This window comes from Ictidomys tridecemlineatus, chromosome 3, assembly GCF_052094955.1.
Source record: "Ictidomys tridecemlineatus isolate mIctTri1 chromosome 3, mIctTri1.hap1, whole genome shotgun sequence".
Lineage (NCBI taxonomy): Eukaryota > Metazoa > Chordata > Mammalia > Rodentia > Sciuridae > Ictidomys > Ictidomys tridecemlineatus.
Window position 1 is genome coordinate 83,117,987 of NC_135479.1, and position 18,085 is coordinate 83,136,071.

General features: G+C 35.9%; 1 protein-coding gene and 1 non-coding gene across 6 annotated transcripts in view; both read left to right on the forward strand.

Annotated features, from left to right (window-relative positions):
* Positions 1 to 18,085, forward strand: part of Ppp2r3a (protein phosphatase 2 regulatory subunit B''alpha) — a 166,741-nt gene that overhangs the window by 145,194 nt on the left and 3,462 nt on the right. For all 5 annotated transcript variants that reach the window (XM_078043359.1, XM_078043360.1, XM_040269828.2 and 2 more), the window contains 2 exons: positions 118 to 236; positions 2,294 to 2,400. In XM_078043359.1, coding sequence (XP_077899485.1) covers positions 118 to 236; positions 2,294 to 2,400 — 226 coding nt within the window. The remainder of the gene's footprint in view (positions 1 to 117; positions 237 to 2,293; positions 2,401 to 18,085) is intronic.
* Trnaa-ugc (transfer RNA alanine (anticodon UGC)) lies at positions 10,925 to 10,997 on the forward strand. Its single transcript has one exon. It is a non-coding gene; the product is annotated as a tRNA-Ala (tRNA).

The following is an 18,085-nucleotide window of genomic DNA, read 5'->3' on the forward strand; positions in this document are numbered from 1 at the left end:
TTTTAAATGTGATTTTTATAATAAACTTTTACATACACTTTAGACATCACTGGAAGTTTTTTCTTTTGTCAGAATAGTTCTTGATGAAATTTACCAGTTATATTTGTTTTTATGTAGGCAAAATAACTCTACAAGATCTGAAGAGGTGCAGAATGGCTCACATCTTCTATGATACATTCTTTAATCTGGAAAAATACTTGGACCATGAACAGAGAGATCCCTTTGCAGTCCAGAAGGTACCAGTATAAGTTTAACTTTATTTGAGAACTATAATATCAGGAGCTGTGTTCTGCATATTAAAATGGTCTCCGCATGTAGGAATCTTAGTATTTAAAATATCTTCACCAAATGTTGAAAAGAGAATAAAGTATATAAGGCCCTGGGTTCAATCACCAGCACCACAGAAATAGAATAAAGGACCAAAAGCACATTTTTCCCCACAGCCGATCTTGAAGTTTAGGTAAACTTCATCTACCTATACTTTGAACTGAATGGACTGTGTAGACTGTGTACTTGCATACACATTAGAACTAGTTTCAAAAAAGTATTTTTGAAAAAAGTTCAGCTTTTCAAAATATATTAATAGGTACATCTGTATTAGAAACTATATTGACCTTGATTTAATTGTTCTAATAAGCATATTTGGGATTCTGTAATAAATAACTTGCCCCTTCCAAGTGAAATCTAGAAGCCTTTGATAGTTACCTTCAGAAAATACAATATTTTTCAAGTGTTAATGATTGCTGTTCATGGCTATCAGTTTTAAATATTGTTTTACATCTGATTAGAGATGCCCAAAAACCTTAGACCCTCAGTAAACCTTGTACATGTAATCCATGTCAAAAACAAAACAAAAATGAATATAACCACTTGCTCCACCATATCCCTGTTTAAGAAGTAAAAATTATGTTAATAGGAAAGATTGTTTAGCTCAGTAAAATACAACTACAGGTAACTTTAAAAATATTTTCTTATTCTTCTATATATTATATAACTGTTGACCTAAATAATGGTAAGATTATAAAAATCACCTTATAAGAACAGTTACTCTGCAGCTGACCTTGGGGCATAACCAAGGTTCATTATTGCTAACTAACATCAATATAATGTTTCATTGAATTTAACATCCTCCATTATTTTACATATCTAACCAAAAACAATTGCCAATTATTAGTCTACAATGCATAGCAATGTCATAAATGTTAAAAGGGTTGGGTAGTGGATTTAACATGGGTTAAATATAGGAAGTAATACATTTTGTGGCCAGTGTTTAGGTACTTATATTCTAAATATAACCAACCCTACACTAGAGCAATACTAACTCCTTTTCATCTTGGAAAGACATTTGACCTAGAATATAATCTAAGACACTGCCCACATGTAGGAGGGCAAGAAAATAGTTATTCCCCTCACTTATTTTTATCTTATATAAATTTTACTTTTCTTTCTATCAAGTGGTAATTATCAATATTTATTCATAACTGTGAAAAACAAGTCAGAAAGTAACAAAAAATTCACTATGTTGGAAAGATACTGAGTATTTGGAGATTACAAAGACAGAACAGCAAAAGTTTGCAAATAGTTAGAAAAAAAGGGACCTAGAAGAGAAAGGCTGCTTCCAGGAGGAGCTCACAGGTGATATGATATCTGAGTTGGCTGTTAAAGAAACAGTAAAAATTTGCCAGAGAAGCTGGGCATAGTGGTGCATGCCAGTATTCCAGCAGCTCAGGACGCTGAGGCAAGAGGCTGAGGCAGGAGGCTGGCGAGTTCAAAGCAAGCCTCAGCAAAAGTGAGGCACTAAGCAACTCTGTGAGACCCTGTCTCTAAATAAAACACAAAATAGGGCTAGGGATGTGGCTTAGTGGCCTAGTTCCCTCAGTTCAGTCCCTGGTACCAAAAAAAAAAAAAAAATAGCCAGAGAAAAGAGTGGTACATTTCAGGTAGGCATGTACAAATTACATCTCTGTTCAGATGCTACTACACAAAGGGCTGGGGAGAAGGAAATGGAGAAACATCTCTGATTACAAGGCTAATGAATCCAGACATAAAAAAATATGGCTGCTAAACAACAATCCTGTACAAGAAGTAACTTCTACATATAATTTATACTAGTCAGTGCAACAGTTTTGTTTGAATTGTAGAAAATCATCATAAGTGTGTTACCTTACCACCTCTTTTAACATGTTGAAACACTTTTCAGAGAAGTATTTTTAGCATATACAATATCTGTTATGACCTACCTTCAATTTTTTGTCTTTGATTATTTTTGTTTCTCTGTCTGTCCTTGTACCAGGATGTTGAAAATGATGGGCCTGAGCCCTCTGACTGGGACAGGTTTGCTGCTGAGGAATACGAGACACTTGTCGCAGAGGAATCGGCCCAAGCACAGTTCCAGGAAGGGTGAGTGAATCTCCCCATGTCTTATAGAACTCTCTAACAGGGGTGCCCATATCAGGAATATAAAAATACCTTAGATAAATCTTTTTCTAGTTTTTTTTCTTTTTAATAATACCTGGGATTAAACCCAGGAGAATTTACCCATTGAGCCCACATCCCCCATTTTTATTTTGAGCCTTTTTTTTTTTTTTTTTTTTTTTTTTTGGAGATAGCGTCTTGGTCTTAGCAAGACTGGTTAGGGACTGGTTAAGTTGATGAGGCTGGCCTTGAACTTTCAATCCTCCTGCCTCAGCCTCCTGAACCACTGGGATTACAGGTGTGTGCCACCACACCTGGATGTTTTTTCTATTTTTGAATAACAAAAATGATTGATTTAGCCAACTTTAGTTAAATGAATACTTTTTTCGGCATTCTTCTCTTCCACCATTTATTTCCTAGTAAAGTCTTCTCATGTCCCATTTCCTTTAATAAGTCACACCTTTCACAGAAACCAATATCACTGGGTCATACCACTGCTTTAATGATATCAGTAAACTTTGTGGATAAAGGAGGAAGCTATAGGAACTGAAGCTCCTTTTAAAAACAAGATAATCGTGCTTTTAAAACAGATCTTTATCACATATTGTTTTGTGCATTCGAGCCTGTACAAGAAGTAACTTCTGTATATTATTTATACTAGTCAGTGCAAAATTCCATGGAGGGACCATATTCACAATCAAAAATATGTCAAAACATACTCTACTATCATATATAACTAAAAAGAACAAATAAAAAGAAAAAATGAATGCAAGAATTTGACTGATGTAACATTTCAGCAATTTTATAATTTGCTGGTTTTTTCCATTATAATCTAATGTCTCCTAATTCTTCCTTAGTCCTTGTTTCGTAGTACATTCATATGACATAATATTCAAAGAAAAAAGTGAATAAATATTAAAAGTCTCCCTGTCACCTAGTTCTCCTCCCTCACAGCAGCCAGTGTTATCATTTCTTTGTATACCTTTCTAGACTGTGTGTACTGTGTGTATATGCAAATATAAATACATTGTTTTTATTTCTTTTTTAAATACTGTGAATTGCACCCAGGAGTGCTTTATCATTAAGCTACATCCCCATCCCTTTTTTTTTTAATAGCTTTATTTATTTTTATGTGGTGCTGAGGATCAAACCCAGTGCCTCACACGTGCAAGGCGGGTGCTCTACTGCTGAGTCACAACCCCAGCCCCCACACCGAGTCCATTTTATTTTGAGACAGGGTCTCACTAAATTGCTCAGGATCTTATAAGGTGCTGAGGCTGGCTTCTGCATCCAGGGATTAGAGGTGTGTACCACCATACCCAGCTTATTTTATAGTTCTTTACTAACATTATATCTCTAACACCTCATTATTGGAAATTATAGTGTTGCAACAAATCATCCTATATACACATCATTTTATACATACACAGGCTAACTTCCTAAAACTATGGCAAACAGACAAGCATAGTCAAACTAGGTATTTGTAAAAAGTATGCAAAGATATGAGATTTTAGAAAAGCCAAGCAATGATGCATTCACCTAAAACAAGCAAGAGTGGGGAGCCACTTTCAGTTCCTAGGCCCAAAGGGACAAAGAGATGAAACCATCACTAGAATCCAAAAGAGAGGGGCTATATAAAAGGGGCACCTAACAGAATCTGTGACTTTCAGTTATGGGATTTTACCAACCTGGGCCAAACCCAGCTGAGAGAGAGTTGCTAGAGAAAAGTACCCAACTTCATACCCTTCAGTAACTTGCTGGTGCCTCCTGTTCATTCAGTCAGAAATCAGAAGACAAGGAAGGCCCCTATGTGGTGAGTTCAAGTCAGGCTCCTGAGACATAAAGCTAAGGGGGATCTGGAGTGATAAACAGGAAATATCCAGCCCAATGAATACTGTAGTAAAATTGTACCATCTTACTCCTCCATCATGCTTTTTTTTTTTTTTTTTGTGGATGTAGGACATGCCATCACTAACCTCCCTCCCCTTTTATTTTAGTTGATAAATGTAATTAACTTCCATATAATTTAGGACCATTTTTAAGCCAAAAATCACATGGCTAAAAAATTAAATTTTTTTGATTATGTGACATGGAATTAATATGTATAGTGTTTTTGAAGATTGGAAACAGTTTTATTTTAAAAAATTAGAAACAATGATTTTATTTCAAAAATATACTCTCCATAAGTAAAATAACAGTGACACTATGTTACACATAGAACTGTTTAAAACTATGAATATATAACAAGAAAAATCATTCTGCTTATGTTGTTTTTAAAGTTTATATATTTAGTACAAATATTCTTTTTACTTTAATGAGTACAAAACATGTAACTTAAGTAAACATTTTATTTGAAAATTATTTTATAGTACATCCATAAGAATGGGACTAAGATATTCCAATGTTTGTATAATTATATCCAAATGGATTATATAACTAAAAAGAACCAATATTTAAAAAGCAAAAGAGAAAAATATTTTAAATTATAGTTATCCTCAGGTATCCTTGTTTGGACAATAAATAATAAGAAACTCCTTTTAGAGAAGTCAGCAGTATGATTATAGGGTGAGAGGAGCAGGATTCTTCAGCAACACACAAAAAAAAATGAGGCTAACCCATTCTGTGGTGGGGACAGGGTCATGGAATGTTTTTTAGGAGGTCAATGACTACATTAAGACCTGAAAGATGGGACTGGAGAGTTGCTCAGTGGTAGAGCGCTTATCTAGCATGTGTGAGGCACTAGTTCGATCCTCAGCACCACATAAAAAAATAAATAAAATAAAGGTATTGTGCCCATTTAAAACTAAAAATAATTTTTAAAAAAAGATGAAGAGGAGTTACCCAAAGGAGAAAATAGGGAAGAATACTTCAGGAAGGATAAACAGCATAAAACAGGCTCACAGGCAAAGTCTAGTTCTGCCCATGATTTAAGGTTTGTTTTTGTTTTGTTTTTGTATTTGTCCATGGATATTTATTTATTTATTTATTTGCATGTGGTGCTGAGAATTGAACCCAGTGCCTCACACATGCTAGGCAAGTGCTCTACCACTAAGCCACAACCTCGGCCCTTAAGGGTCTTCTTTAATCTGAGGATTTTTTTAAAATCTGTTTAGCCTCAAAAGTGGGATTTCATTTTTATATCAATGACCTGAAAATCCTAAAATCATTCATATATTGAATATCATGAGCCTGACTACATCATAAAATAGGAAAGTGGATTCACAAGTATGGTCTAAGGGTTTTTGGAATTATTTTATTGATCTTATTAAGCATCATTGGTATAGTTAAGAACAGGTGTAGATGTTTATAATAGTGAAAAATAGACAATCTAAGCATATGAAGGGAAGGTTAACAAAATTATACTATTGATACACAATCTCATGTAAGCACTAAGATCATGTTGTAGATATATATTTTTTTACTTTCCTTATCAAAAAAATAATAGGGACAAGGAAAAAGGCTTTGAAAGATAAATGTAATAGATAACTCTTGTTAAGTATATGTAAGGAAAACAAAAGGTATCTAACTTGTTTGTATTAGACAATAGAATACTGGAATAAATATACATATTCAAGGATGATAGAAAGGCTTTTAGGGGAGTAGGTACTAGAGATTGAAGAAGGGGTGCTACCTCCCCAGCTCTTTATTTATTTATCTACTTTTATTTTATTTTACTGTTTGGTACTGGGGATTGAACCCAAGAGTGCTTTACCATTGAATCACACCCCCAAACCTTTAAAAAAAAATTTTTTTTTGAGACAGGGTCTTACAAAGTTGCTCAGGTTGTCCTAGAACCTTCAATCCTCCTGCCAGAGGCTGGGATTACAGGCATAGACCACCTTGCCAGACTCTTATTTTTTGAGACAGGGACTGGCTGGCCTCAAACTTGCAATCCTCCTGCCTCAACTTCCTGAGTTGCTGGGATTACAGCTGTGTGCTACTGCACCCAGCAAAGAAGACCTGAATATGAAAGGTCAGAAGTCACATTATATCAAAGAACTCATAATAATGAGTGCTTCCAGATTTGCGTTGTCAATTTGCTGGAATTCAAAGATAAATAAAGTTTATTTTGAGTTTTGTTTTTTTTTCCCTATTTTTAAAAAATGCAAGACAAGGGAGGGGGGAATCAACTTTGCTTCAGATACCTCCCAGTAAGAATACTGAAAGACTATGAGACAGTGTTTACATACAAAGTTAAGATAATATTCAAGCATAAAGATACAAATGAATATTTTCAAACATGTAAAAACTTCAGGTAATAAAGCACCTTTTAGCTCTTTTAAAAAGGACATAACCATAAAGCCAAGAGACAAACCAAAATAAAGAGAACAGAAATGGAGCAGCTGTGATTGACAAGAAATAAAAGTGAGCGTTCAATCCTTTCAAACGTAAAAATAAGTCTAAATAACTTTAAGGGCATTAAAAGACAATGGGAAGAAATATATGTGGAAATTCTAGAAATAACTTGAGATTAAGAGGTACAGAGAAGAAATAAAATATATATGTTAGTTTCATTAGCAGTCTTAACAGATATCCTCAAAAATTGCTAATTTAAGTTGTAGTGTTAAAAATATTAAGAAATACTAAACCAAACTTGAGATATTTTAATTTAATCACAAAATATGTACAGAAGAAAAACACAGGCTATGCAGTATAAACTAAAGATATCAACTAAGGCCAGTATTTTCAGATAAATGAATGTAAAAGGAATAGATTCACTTAATAAAAGAAAAATCCAATCATGAAATGACAATAACAACCTCCCCCCCCCACACACACACACCCATATACACACACAAAAAAAACCCTCTAGGTTGAATATAAAAAGAATCAAGATTGCTTTAAAAACAAAAATAAAACTATCCTGATGACATCTTTGAAGAAAAACTAAAAGATGAGACCTATTATTTGCAGACATAGTAAACTATACCTTGAAAATAGATTTAAAATACCTTTGTGATTTATATCCATAGACCATTGACAAAATACCTATTAAGCTTCAAACAAAACTTCTAACATAAGAGCAATAATATAGATCAGCTTTAGCTTTCAGTTTCAAGCAGGTGAACTGAACACATGCTGGGGTTTCCATTCTCTCAAACCATGCAAGAATAAGAAACACAGAGTGCCCAAAGGAATACACAGTCTTTTCAATGAAATAATATCAGGAAATTTCCCAAACCTGAAGAATAAATTGGAAAAATCAAAAACAAGAGGCTGATAGGATACCAAATATACAGAATTACAACAGATCCACACCAAGGAACAAACATTATAATGAAAATGCCTAGCATACAGAATAAGGATAAAATTTTTAAAGCCACAAGAAAAAAGTATCAAATTACATATAAGGAGAAACCAATTTGGATCTTACCAGGTTTCTCAACACAGACCCTCAAAATTAGGAGATCCTGGAACAACATATACCAAGCTCTGAAAGAAAATGGATGCCAACCAAGAATCTTATATCCGAAAAATTAAACTACAGATTTGAAGATGAAATAAAAACCTTCCATGATAAACAAAAGTTAAAAGAATTCACAAGAAAGCCTGCACTACAGAACGTTCTCAGCAAAATATTCCATGAGGAGGAAATGAAAAACAACAATAAAAATCAGCAAGGGAGGGGCTAGGGATGTGGCTCAAGCGGTAGCGTGCTCGCCTAGCGAGCGTGCGGCCGGGGTTTGATCCTTAGCACCACATACCAACAAAGATGTTGTGTCCGCCAAGAACTAAGAAAAAATAAATAAATGTTAAAATTCTCTCTCTCTCTCTCTCTCTCTCTCTATCCCCCCCTCTCTCTCACTCTCTCTTAAAAAAAAAAAATCAGCAAAGGAGGAGCTGCACTAAAGGAAAAAACAATCAAAGGAGAAACCAAATCAAGTATAAGACCAAAAACAGGGGCTGGGATTGTGGCTCAGTGGCAGAGCACTTGCCTCACACATGTGAGGCACTGGGTTCGATCCTCAGCACCACATAAAAATAAACAAAATAAAGATACTGTGTCTATTTAAATCTTAAAAAAAAAAAAAATGACTGGGAATGCAAAACAATTCAATAATAACTCTGAATGTTAATGACCTAAAACTCATCAATTAAGACATATACTGGGGCTGGGGCTCAGTAGTAAAGCACTCACCTAGCACATGCTAGGGTTCGATCCTCAGCACCACATGAAAACAAATAAAAGAATAAAGGTATTGTATCCAACTACAACTAAAAAAATAAATACCTTAAAAAAAAAAAAAAAGGACATAGACTGGCAGATTGGATTTTTTAAAAATAAATAAATAAATAAAAGACCCAACAATATACTGCCTTCAAGAGACTCATTTTATAGGAAAAGACATCCAAAGACTGATAGTGAAAGAATGGGAAAAAAAAAATTCCACTCACATGCACTGCAGAAACAAGCAGGGGTTTCTTTTTTTCTTTTTTTTTAAGAGAGAGAGAGAGAATTTCAACATTCATTTTTTAGTTTTTGGCAGACACAACATCTTTGTATGCTGAGGATCGAACCCGGGCCGCACGCATGCCAGGTGAGCATGCTACCGCTTGAGCCACATCCCCAGCCCCCAAGCTGGGGTTTCCATCCTCATATCAGATAAAGTAGACTTCAAACCAAAGTTAGTCAGAAGGGTTAAAGAAAGACATTTCCTGCTGCTTAAGGGAATCATACATCAACAAGACATTATAATCGTAAATATTTATGCCCCAAATAATGGAGCATCTACATACATCAACCAAACCCTTCTAAATTTCAAAAATCAAATAGACCACAACACAATAATACTGGATAACTTTAACACACCTCATTTACCTCTGGATAGATCTTCCAAACAAAAACTAAATGAAGAAACTACAGAACTTAATAATACAATCAATAATTTAGACTCAACAGACATATATAGACTCAACGAGCACTACAATACAACTTACAAAAATCTCTGAGACACTATGAAGGCAGTACTAAGAGGAAAGTTCATTGCATTGAGCTCATTCATGAAAAGAATAAAAACTCAACAAATAAACAACCTGACATTATATCTCAAAGTCTTAAGAAAAAAAAGAACAAATCAACATCAAAAATAATAGAAGAAAGGAAATAATTAAAATCAGGGTTGTACTCAATGAAATCGGAACAAAAGAAACAATTTTTAAAAATTGACAAAACAAAAATCTGGTTCTTTGAAAAAATAAAAAAAATTGATAAGCCTTTAGCCACTCTTATGAAAAGAAAGAGAGAAAACTCAAAATTACTAAAATTTGTGATGAAAAAGGAAATATCACAACAGATATTATTAAAATACAGAAGATGATTAGAAACTATTTTGAAAATTTATACTCCAGTAAAATAGAAAATTTCAATGACACTGACAAATTTCTGGAGATACATGATCCGTCCAAATTGAATCAGGAGGACATACACAATTTAAACAGATCAGTTTCAAACAATGAAATAGAAGATGCCATCAAAAGCGTACCAATCAAGAAAAGCCCAGGACCAGATGGATTCTCAGCTGAGTTCTACAAGGTCTTCAAAGAAGAATTAACACCAACATGCCTCAAATTAGTCCATGAAATAGAAAAGGAGGGAACCCTCCCAAAACTCACTGTGTGAAGCTTATATTACTCTGATACTTAAGCCAAAGGGAAACACATCAAAGAAAGAAAACTTCAAGCCAATATCCCTGATGAACATAGATGCAAAAATTCTTAATAAAATTATGGCAAATCATATACAAAAACATATTAAAAAGATGGAATGAAGTGCATCATAACCAATTGGGGTTCATTCCAGGGATGCAAAGTTGGTTCAACATATGGAAATTAATAAACATAACTCATCACATCAATAGACTTAAAGACAAGAATCATATGATCATCTCAATAGATGCAGAAAAAGCATTTGACAAAATACAACACCTTTTCATGTTCAAAACACTAGAAAATCTAGGGATAGTAGGAACATACCTCAACATAGTAAAAACTTTCTATGTTAAGACCAAGGCCAACATCATTCTAAAGGATGAAAAATTGGAAGCATTCCCACTAAGAACTGAAACAAGACAGGAATGCCTTCTTTCACTTTCTTATCCAGACTCTTAAAGCACAAGAAATAAAATCAATTATCAGTAAATGGGATGGAGTCAAAATAAAAAGCTTCTTCCCAGCAAAGGAAATAACCAATAATGTGAAGAGAGAGCCCACAGAATGGGAGAACATCTTTACTACACGCACCTCAGATAGAGCACTAATTTCCAAGATATATAAAGAATTCAAAAACTTGACACCAAAAAAAAAAAAAAAAAACAAATAACCCAATAAATAAATGGGCTAAGGAACTAAACAGGCACATCTCAGAAGAAGGTATATAGTCGATCAACAAATACATGAAAAAATGTTCAACATCTCTAGTAATTAGAGAAACGCAAGTCAAAACTACTCTGTAAGATTTGATCTTACTCCAGTCAGAATGACAATTATCAAGAATACAAGCAATAGGGGCTGGGGTTGTGGCTCAGTGGTAGAGCGTGTGCCTTGCATGCATGAGGCCCTGGGTTCGATCCTCAGCACCACATATAAATAAATAAATAATAAATAAATAAATGTATCTTTAAAGAAATCATGTGGCAGAAACACCTCTCGCTAGACTCGCTGGGCAGGACAAGCACTTTTAGACCTTTGCTGATAGAAGACAGAAATCCTTGGGAATTAATTCAACAACATGTAGCAGATGCCTGAATTTATGTCCTTTGGCTGCCTAATTCTTATAAGTACCCAGAAATTTGAATAGAATAGAATTTTTCTATCCAAACAATAGGCATTGACCACTGGTAATTCTAAAATTAAAAATGTCAAACAGCACAAGTAATAGAGTGATTAAATATCATGATATCTGTGCCATGATATTATGCAGCCATGTTCATTTTGTGCTTGAAAATTTTTAATTTCACAGAAAAATCAGGGCTAAAAATTTGTTTGATATAATCTCAGTACTAAAAAGTATATATGTAGAACACACAAAAAAGATATCACTCCAAACTACTAACTGATTAACTCTGAGCTGTGGAATTTCAAGTAATTTCATTTTTATACTGCTATAATTTAAAAGGTTCATGTAATGATGGTGTATTTTAATTTAAAAAAAGTTATTTTTCTTCTTTATCTGTTTACTTAGATAGATATGTTTACATAATATATACACAGAACAGTTAGGATATAACAAACAAGTCTTTACCTAAAATCCACCACTCAGAGACAGCCTGTCATATCACTTCTATGCAAGTTTTCTATTTCACAAATATAAAACTATTTTTAAGCTAAATAAAACTATAGTCATGCATATATAACTATATATACATACAAACATATATATACAAACATAGTTTGTAACTTGCTTTAAAGAAAGTAGAAAATAGAGATACTTAGATACATGTATGAATAAAAACAGATATTGATGGAAGCTAAAGTGAATAAATAATAGGTTCAAGCAAAAGTATTTTCCAAGTTATACTAGCACTAGGAGAAAACTCCAGTGTGTGTGTGGAAAGGAAGAAGGGGAGGTAGGGGACACAGACAGAGTACAGGTGAAGGGTTATGAGAGGAGATGCAGAGAACAGCTTTACTGAAATTCAACCACTGTACATGAGAAGCTCTTGCTGGACACTTCTCATGTTATAGAGATAAGATAAGGCCTGCACAGTGCACAGGTGGGGGAGGTCTCAAGGGGAGAGGAGGGTTAACAGCCACCTGTTGAATGAGTACTAGGGTATCAAGAAAGAAAATGTAATTTACAGCAGTAACATCTGACCAGTTCAGAAGCAAAGCAAGACTCAAAACCCAAGGCTATATCACCTAGGAAGTCAGGGTGAATCTAAATGTCAAGCAGAAATTGCCAGATTCAGTTGTTAGAAAGTGAGGAAGAATGTCCTTACCAAGGAAGGTGCAGAGGCTTAGGAGCCAGACAGATCTGGTCCACTTACCAGCTGGGCAGTTACCCGACTCCTGAGGCTCAGTTTCAGAAGTTATCAGCAGCTACCTTCCAAAGTGGTTGTGAGAATCTGAGATAATGTATGTAAAACACCTGGCACATAGCTGCTGGTAACAATATATACCAACACAGATAAGAGCATGAAATTTGGAATTAGACAAACTTAAACTCTACCACTAGCTGTGTGATCCAGGCATCTAAGCCTTGGCATCCCCTATACAATAAGGATACTCACTTAGCTGTGCAGAGGACTAAGACAGTATACATAATATATGTATATCTAGATAATCCATTAAAAAATGGCTTTTTATCATATCACTTCTGTGATCCTGGCTACATTATCTAACCTCTCCAAAGTAGCATTTAATCAGCTCTAACTGGCATTCCATCACCTACCTCATTCCCTTCATTCCCAGGACACACAGTTGACACAAAGTTTGTGTTATGTGACCAGAGGGACTGTACTGAGGATCAGAGATGAGGTATATAAGGTGTCCTACAGTGTCTATCTTATAAGTGCCAAAAAAAAAAAAAAAAGGAGTTATCTTATCTCTAGATGTAGCCTCCTGAAAGGCAAAGAACCTTTTCTTAGTTTTGTAATCCTCACCTGGCAGCTAGCTCATTAGGGATATAGGAGGTCCTTAGCAAATGTTTACCGAATAACACAGGAAAAAGCAACTCTCCAGCAGCCACCTTCACCACAAGGATATCTGCAGGAGACCAGATGACCTAACCTTCCAAAAGCAACTAGGAATTCTCCATCTGCTTTTCCTTCTAACAGCAGTCATAGTAGCCTTTGTGCCAAGTGCCTATGCCTCCTGATTCAAGGCTGATCCTGTGTAGGGCCTTCAGTAAATAAGCCAGTAATGACTCCAGGCCTCAGTGAGGTGAAGGGATGAGGCTGCAAGCCCTGTGAACTAGCACATGCAGCACCAAGTGACCACAGCATATGACAGCACTTGCATAAATTCAGTCCTAGTAATGAATGGTCATGGGGAAGACACGGATATCAATTACTTAAAATGATTTGACCAAATGTATCACCTGTGGGAAAGCAACAGATATGATGCCATTAATATAAGTATCACTCTTATTTTCTACAATAAAGTTTAAAACTCCACAAAATTACATAAAGCGGGCCAACAGGATCCTCCATGTTACTCTAAAAAGCAGACCTGCAATCATCAGAAACAAGTTCTTCTGTCAGGTTGACTACTACTTGATTACTTAAGATTTTTAGTTAAGAACCTTATATATTATCTTAAAAGTACTCTCTTACAGGAGGATATTCTGATATTTTACCAACAGCTTAGCATTAAGTAACCTAGATTAAACAGTTTTCCTTGTTCTGAGAATCTGATTCATAGAAAAATACAGGCTTGCTGAAGAAAAACTGAAAATTATAAAGAGATTAAAAACCACTCTTGGTTCAGCAGGCCAGAGATAACATCATTATTTATGCTTTATTGTATTCTCTTGACTCTTAAATGTTAGTAGTGTGTTCAAAAGCATGACTTTTAATGCTTCAGTGCATTCTCACGAGCAATAACTCACATCCATTTCTTCATTATTGGACGTTTAGGTAGTTTGTAAGAACTGTTTTATACTGGATGTTTTTAAAAGGCAGCTTTTTCCTTTATATTAAATACCAACTTACATAAATTACTCATTGTAAGATTTCTATATTGACTTCTATCAGCACTGGAACACAAGGCCCTACAGGCAAAAGTGACCAACCAAAAACCCATCAGCGCATCATGCTTCCAGGAACATAGCTAGTGAGGTGAGAGCTTGTCTGAGCCTCACTACCCTCCGTGAGGTAAGAGAAATTAACAGTGAACAGGGATGAGGAGGTCTGTGTATATACTGGGATGTAGGAATAGAAAAGGAAGATAAGAATATTCTAAAGCATAAATTATAACTTCACAAATAGAATAGTTTTGAGGCATTTTTGTACAATGTTCAATAAATATATGGACCTGAAGCTAAGGTTTACTTTTTTTCCCACATTCAACAAAACAAATCAAAGCTCAATTTTAATTTATTTCTATAGATTATTACTGGTACCTGTCCTATTCTAGGCTTAGTGTTTGGTAATAAAAATGAAATTCTGTCCCACCCCCCCTGAGGTTCATTATTAGCATCCTCTCTACATCCACAATAAGAATTTATAATTGATCATTCATGACCTTGGGAAACTACAAGAGATCCTTCAGCCACCACAAATGAAGTGAGGGACTGGGGCTGGGCCTGGGGCTCAGTGGAAAGCACCTGCCTCACACGTGTGAAGCCCTGGGTTTGATTCTCAGCACTGCGTATAAATAAATAAAGGTCCATTGACAACTTAAAAAAATTTAAAAAGAAAAAAAATTTAAAATGAAGTGAGAGGCTGAGGTTGTAGCTCAGAGGAAGAGCACTTGCCTAGCATGTGTAGGGCACTAGGTTTGATCTTAGCACCACATAAAAATCTACAACTTAAAAAATTAAAAGTGGGGGCTGGAGAATGTGGCCCAGCAATTAGTCACTCCTGGGTTCTATTCCCATACCAAAAAAAAAAAAAAAAAGAGTGAATACTGGAGGCTTGGGAGGCTGAGGTAGGAGAATCACAAGTTGAAAGCTAGCAACTTAGCAAGGCCCCAAACAACCTAGCAAGACCCTGTCTCAAAATATTATTTAAGGGGCTGGGATTGTGGCTCAGCAGTAGAGCGCTCCCGTAGCATAGGCGGGACCCGGGTTCGATCCTCAGCACCACATAAAAATAAAGGCATTGTGTTGTGTCCATCTACACCTAAAGAAATAAATATTTTTTAAAAGAATTATATATATATATATAGATATATATAATTTAAAAGGGGCTGGGGTTGTAGCTCAGTGGTAGAGCAGAGCACTTGCCTGCATGTGTGAGGCACTGGGTTCAATCCTCAGCACCACATAAAAATAAATAAATATATTTTTAAATGTATTAAAAAGAGAGGGGTTTGCTGGGGATGTGGCTCAGTGGTTAAGCAACCCTGGTTCAATCCTTGGTACAAAAAAAATTTTAAATATATGTATATATATATATATGTTACATACACATACACATACACACACACACACACACACACACACTTTTAAACGAAGATTATTCTGATAGATTGATTGGCAGAGGTGCAAGAATAGAAATATGAAGAGAAATAAAGAAGCCATGTCAGGCATGGTGATCTGTGCCTATAATCCTAGAAACTCAGGAGGCTGAGGGAGGAGGATTGTTAAGTTCAAGGCTGGCCTGCAACTTAGTGAGAACCTGACTCAAAATAAAAGGGCTGGGGATAAAATTCAGTGGTAACAAACCCCTTGGTTTAGTCCCCAGTACCAAAAATAATATTAAGGAAGCCATTACAGACATCTATATAATAGATAGTGGTAGCTCGAAAAGCAAGGACTCAGAAAACCCAAGTGACATCTCAGATGAAAAGATGAACAGTTAGCCAAAGAGATAGATACTTCAAGCAACTCAAAAATATATACATGGCATATGAACATAACCCTTCCAACATGGTTAACAGCCTAGTATGGCAGTAGCAAAAAGTATGGAGGACCAATTGTTAGGAAACTAGTAATTGAAGCAGGAAAGTACAGTGCGCTACACTAAGTCCATGGCAATAGGAAGGAAGAAGCAGGACTGTGTCTATGAGGTACAAGAAGCAGGAAGGGCTGGAGGGCTGGGGTTGTGGCTCAGTGGTAGAAAGCATTTGCCTAGCATGTGCGATTCCCTGGGTTTGATCCTCAGCACCACATATGAATAAACAAAGTTAAAAATTCATTGGCAACTAAAAAAAATATTTTTTTTAAAAAAAGAAGAAACTGACTGGATTTGAATAAATAAAAGGGAAAGAGGAAAAACTTGGGATAACTAGGTTTCTGGCTTCGAGGAGTTAATGGTAATATTAAAATAGGAAGAACAAGGGCAGCAGGAAAGGTGAGTTCAGGTTTGTAGAAGCAGCCATCCTGAAAGACCCATCTAGTAGGCAGCTAGATTCAAGGAGTCTTCAGTTTAGAAAGCTGAGAAGCCATAGGTGAACAAGTGGTGGGCAAAGCATGGTGAGAGTAGATTGCCAGGGAAGTACAAAAGGAGAACTTAGTCCACAATCTCACCTGCAGACACTGAAGGGAAAGGGGTAGAGCAGGGTTTCTCAATAGCACTGATGTTTTAATCTGGGTAATTCCATCGAGAGGCATTTCTGGCATATTGTAGGATATTTAGCAGTATCCTTGGGTATAACTAGTGCAAGTAAGACACACCCAGTTTTGATCATCAACTGTATCTCCAGATATTACCAAATACACCTGGGAGCAAAAGCATCCCAGTTGAGAATCTCAAGGACGGTCAATGGATGAACTCCCTTATTTTTATATTTTGCAGTACTGGTGATTCAACAGGGGTGCTCTACCACTGAGCTGTATTCCAAGACCTATTTTATTATTTGAGGTGGAGTTTCACTGAGTTGCTCAGACTGGCCTTGAATTTGCAATTCTCTTGTTTTACTCAAGACAAAAATTTGTAATCCTGCCCCTTAAAGAGGATTAGGTCTCACTGCCATGCTTTGAAAAGCTTCAATACTTCATCACAAAAATTGTAGGTAACATTTGTCAAGTTTATCACGTCCTGATCTGCACTGCATTCTGAGGAATAGGAACTCAATAGTTGAGAAAACTGATGTAGAGGGGGTAATATACTCAATGTTACATGGAGCAAAATCAGATTGGAACAGATTGTAGAGTCCTGAGTCCAAAACCATGCTCTACAGCTAAATCAGTAGCAGTCTTCTATTTGCCTCCACTAGACTCCAAGTGCTGTGAAGCAGTGCTGGTTCACTCTTTCCCCCATTGTATTTTTAGCATTTGGCTCATGCTTAGCAACAAGAGTTCAAATATTATTGAATGAGTCTCACTTCAGACAACTCTGAAAATTCTTATTCTCAGACCTGTGTTGATACTGACAACTTACAGAATCATGTTCATGCACCAAGGAGAAGAAAATGTTTTTTCCCTTCTGACAGAAAATGGTGTTACACCCTACGACTAAACTTTTTGAGAATTTTGTTCCCAAAAATGAAGGCTCTGTCACCCACCACTTAACTAACTCCTATTAGAGCAGTTTACCCTCCTAACTGCCTCATCCAGCATATCCACTTCCATTAAGACCTCAAAGATACAGGGACATAGGAGTGGAAACAAACCAGGAATTGTAGTATTGCTGCAAAATGATTATTCATTTCTGATAGTATCATAAAGTGGTATTCATAGGGAACAATTTCCCAAACACCAGGTAGGCTTTTTAAAGTTTTAACCTCCTCTAATCTCTGTTCAAAGGAGCCAGGCACAATGGTAGGTGCTTGTAGTCCCATCAACCCTGAAGACAGGGGAGGATTACTTGAGCCAAAGTAGTTCAAGGCCAGGCTGAGCAACATAGTGAGACCCCACTTCAGAAAGGGTGGGACCAGAGAGAAGCCTACATGAGGTCTTCCTGGATTTGATCCTGAGCACCCCCCCCCCAAAAAAAAAATATCACTAGTTGGCCTTGGTACCTTTTTTATTAACTGTACATCCAGAAATTTCTGCTCAAACGTTGTGGAAGGTCCCTCCAAAAAGTAACAAGGCTAAGCCAATGATGTCAAATTCAAAGAGACTTAA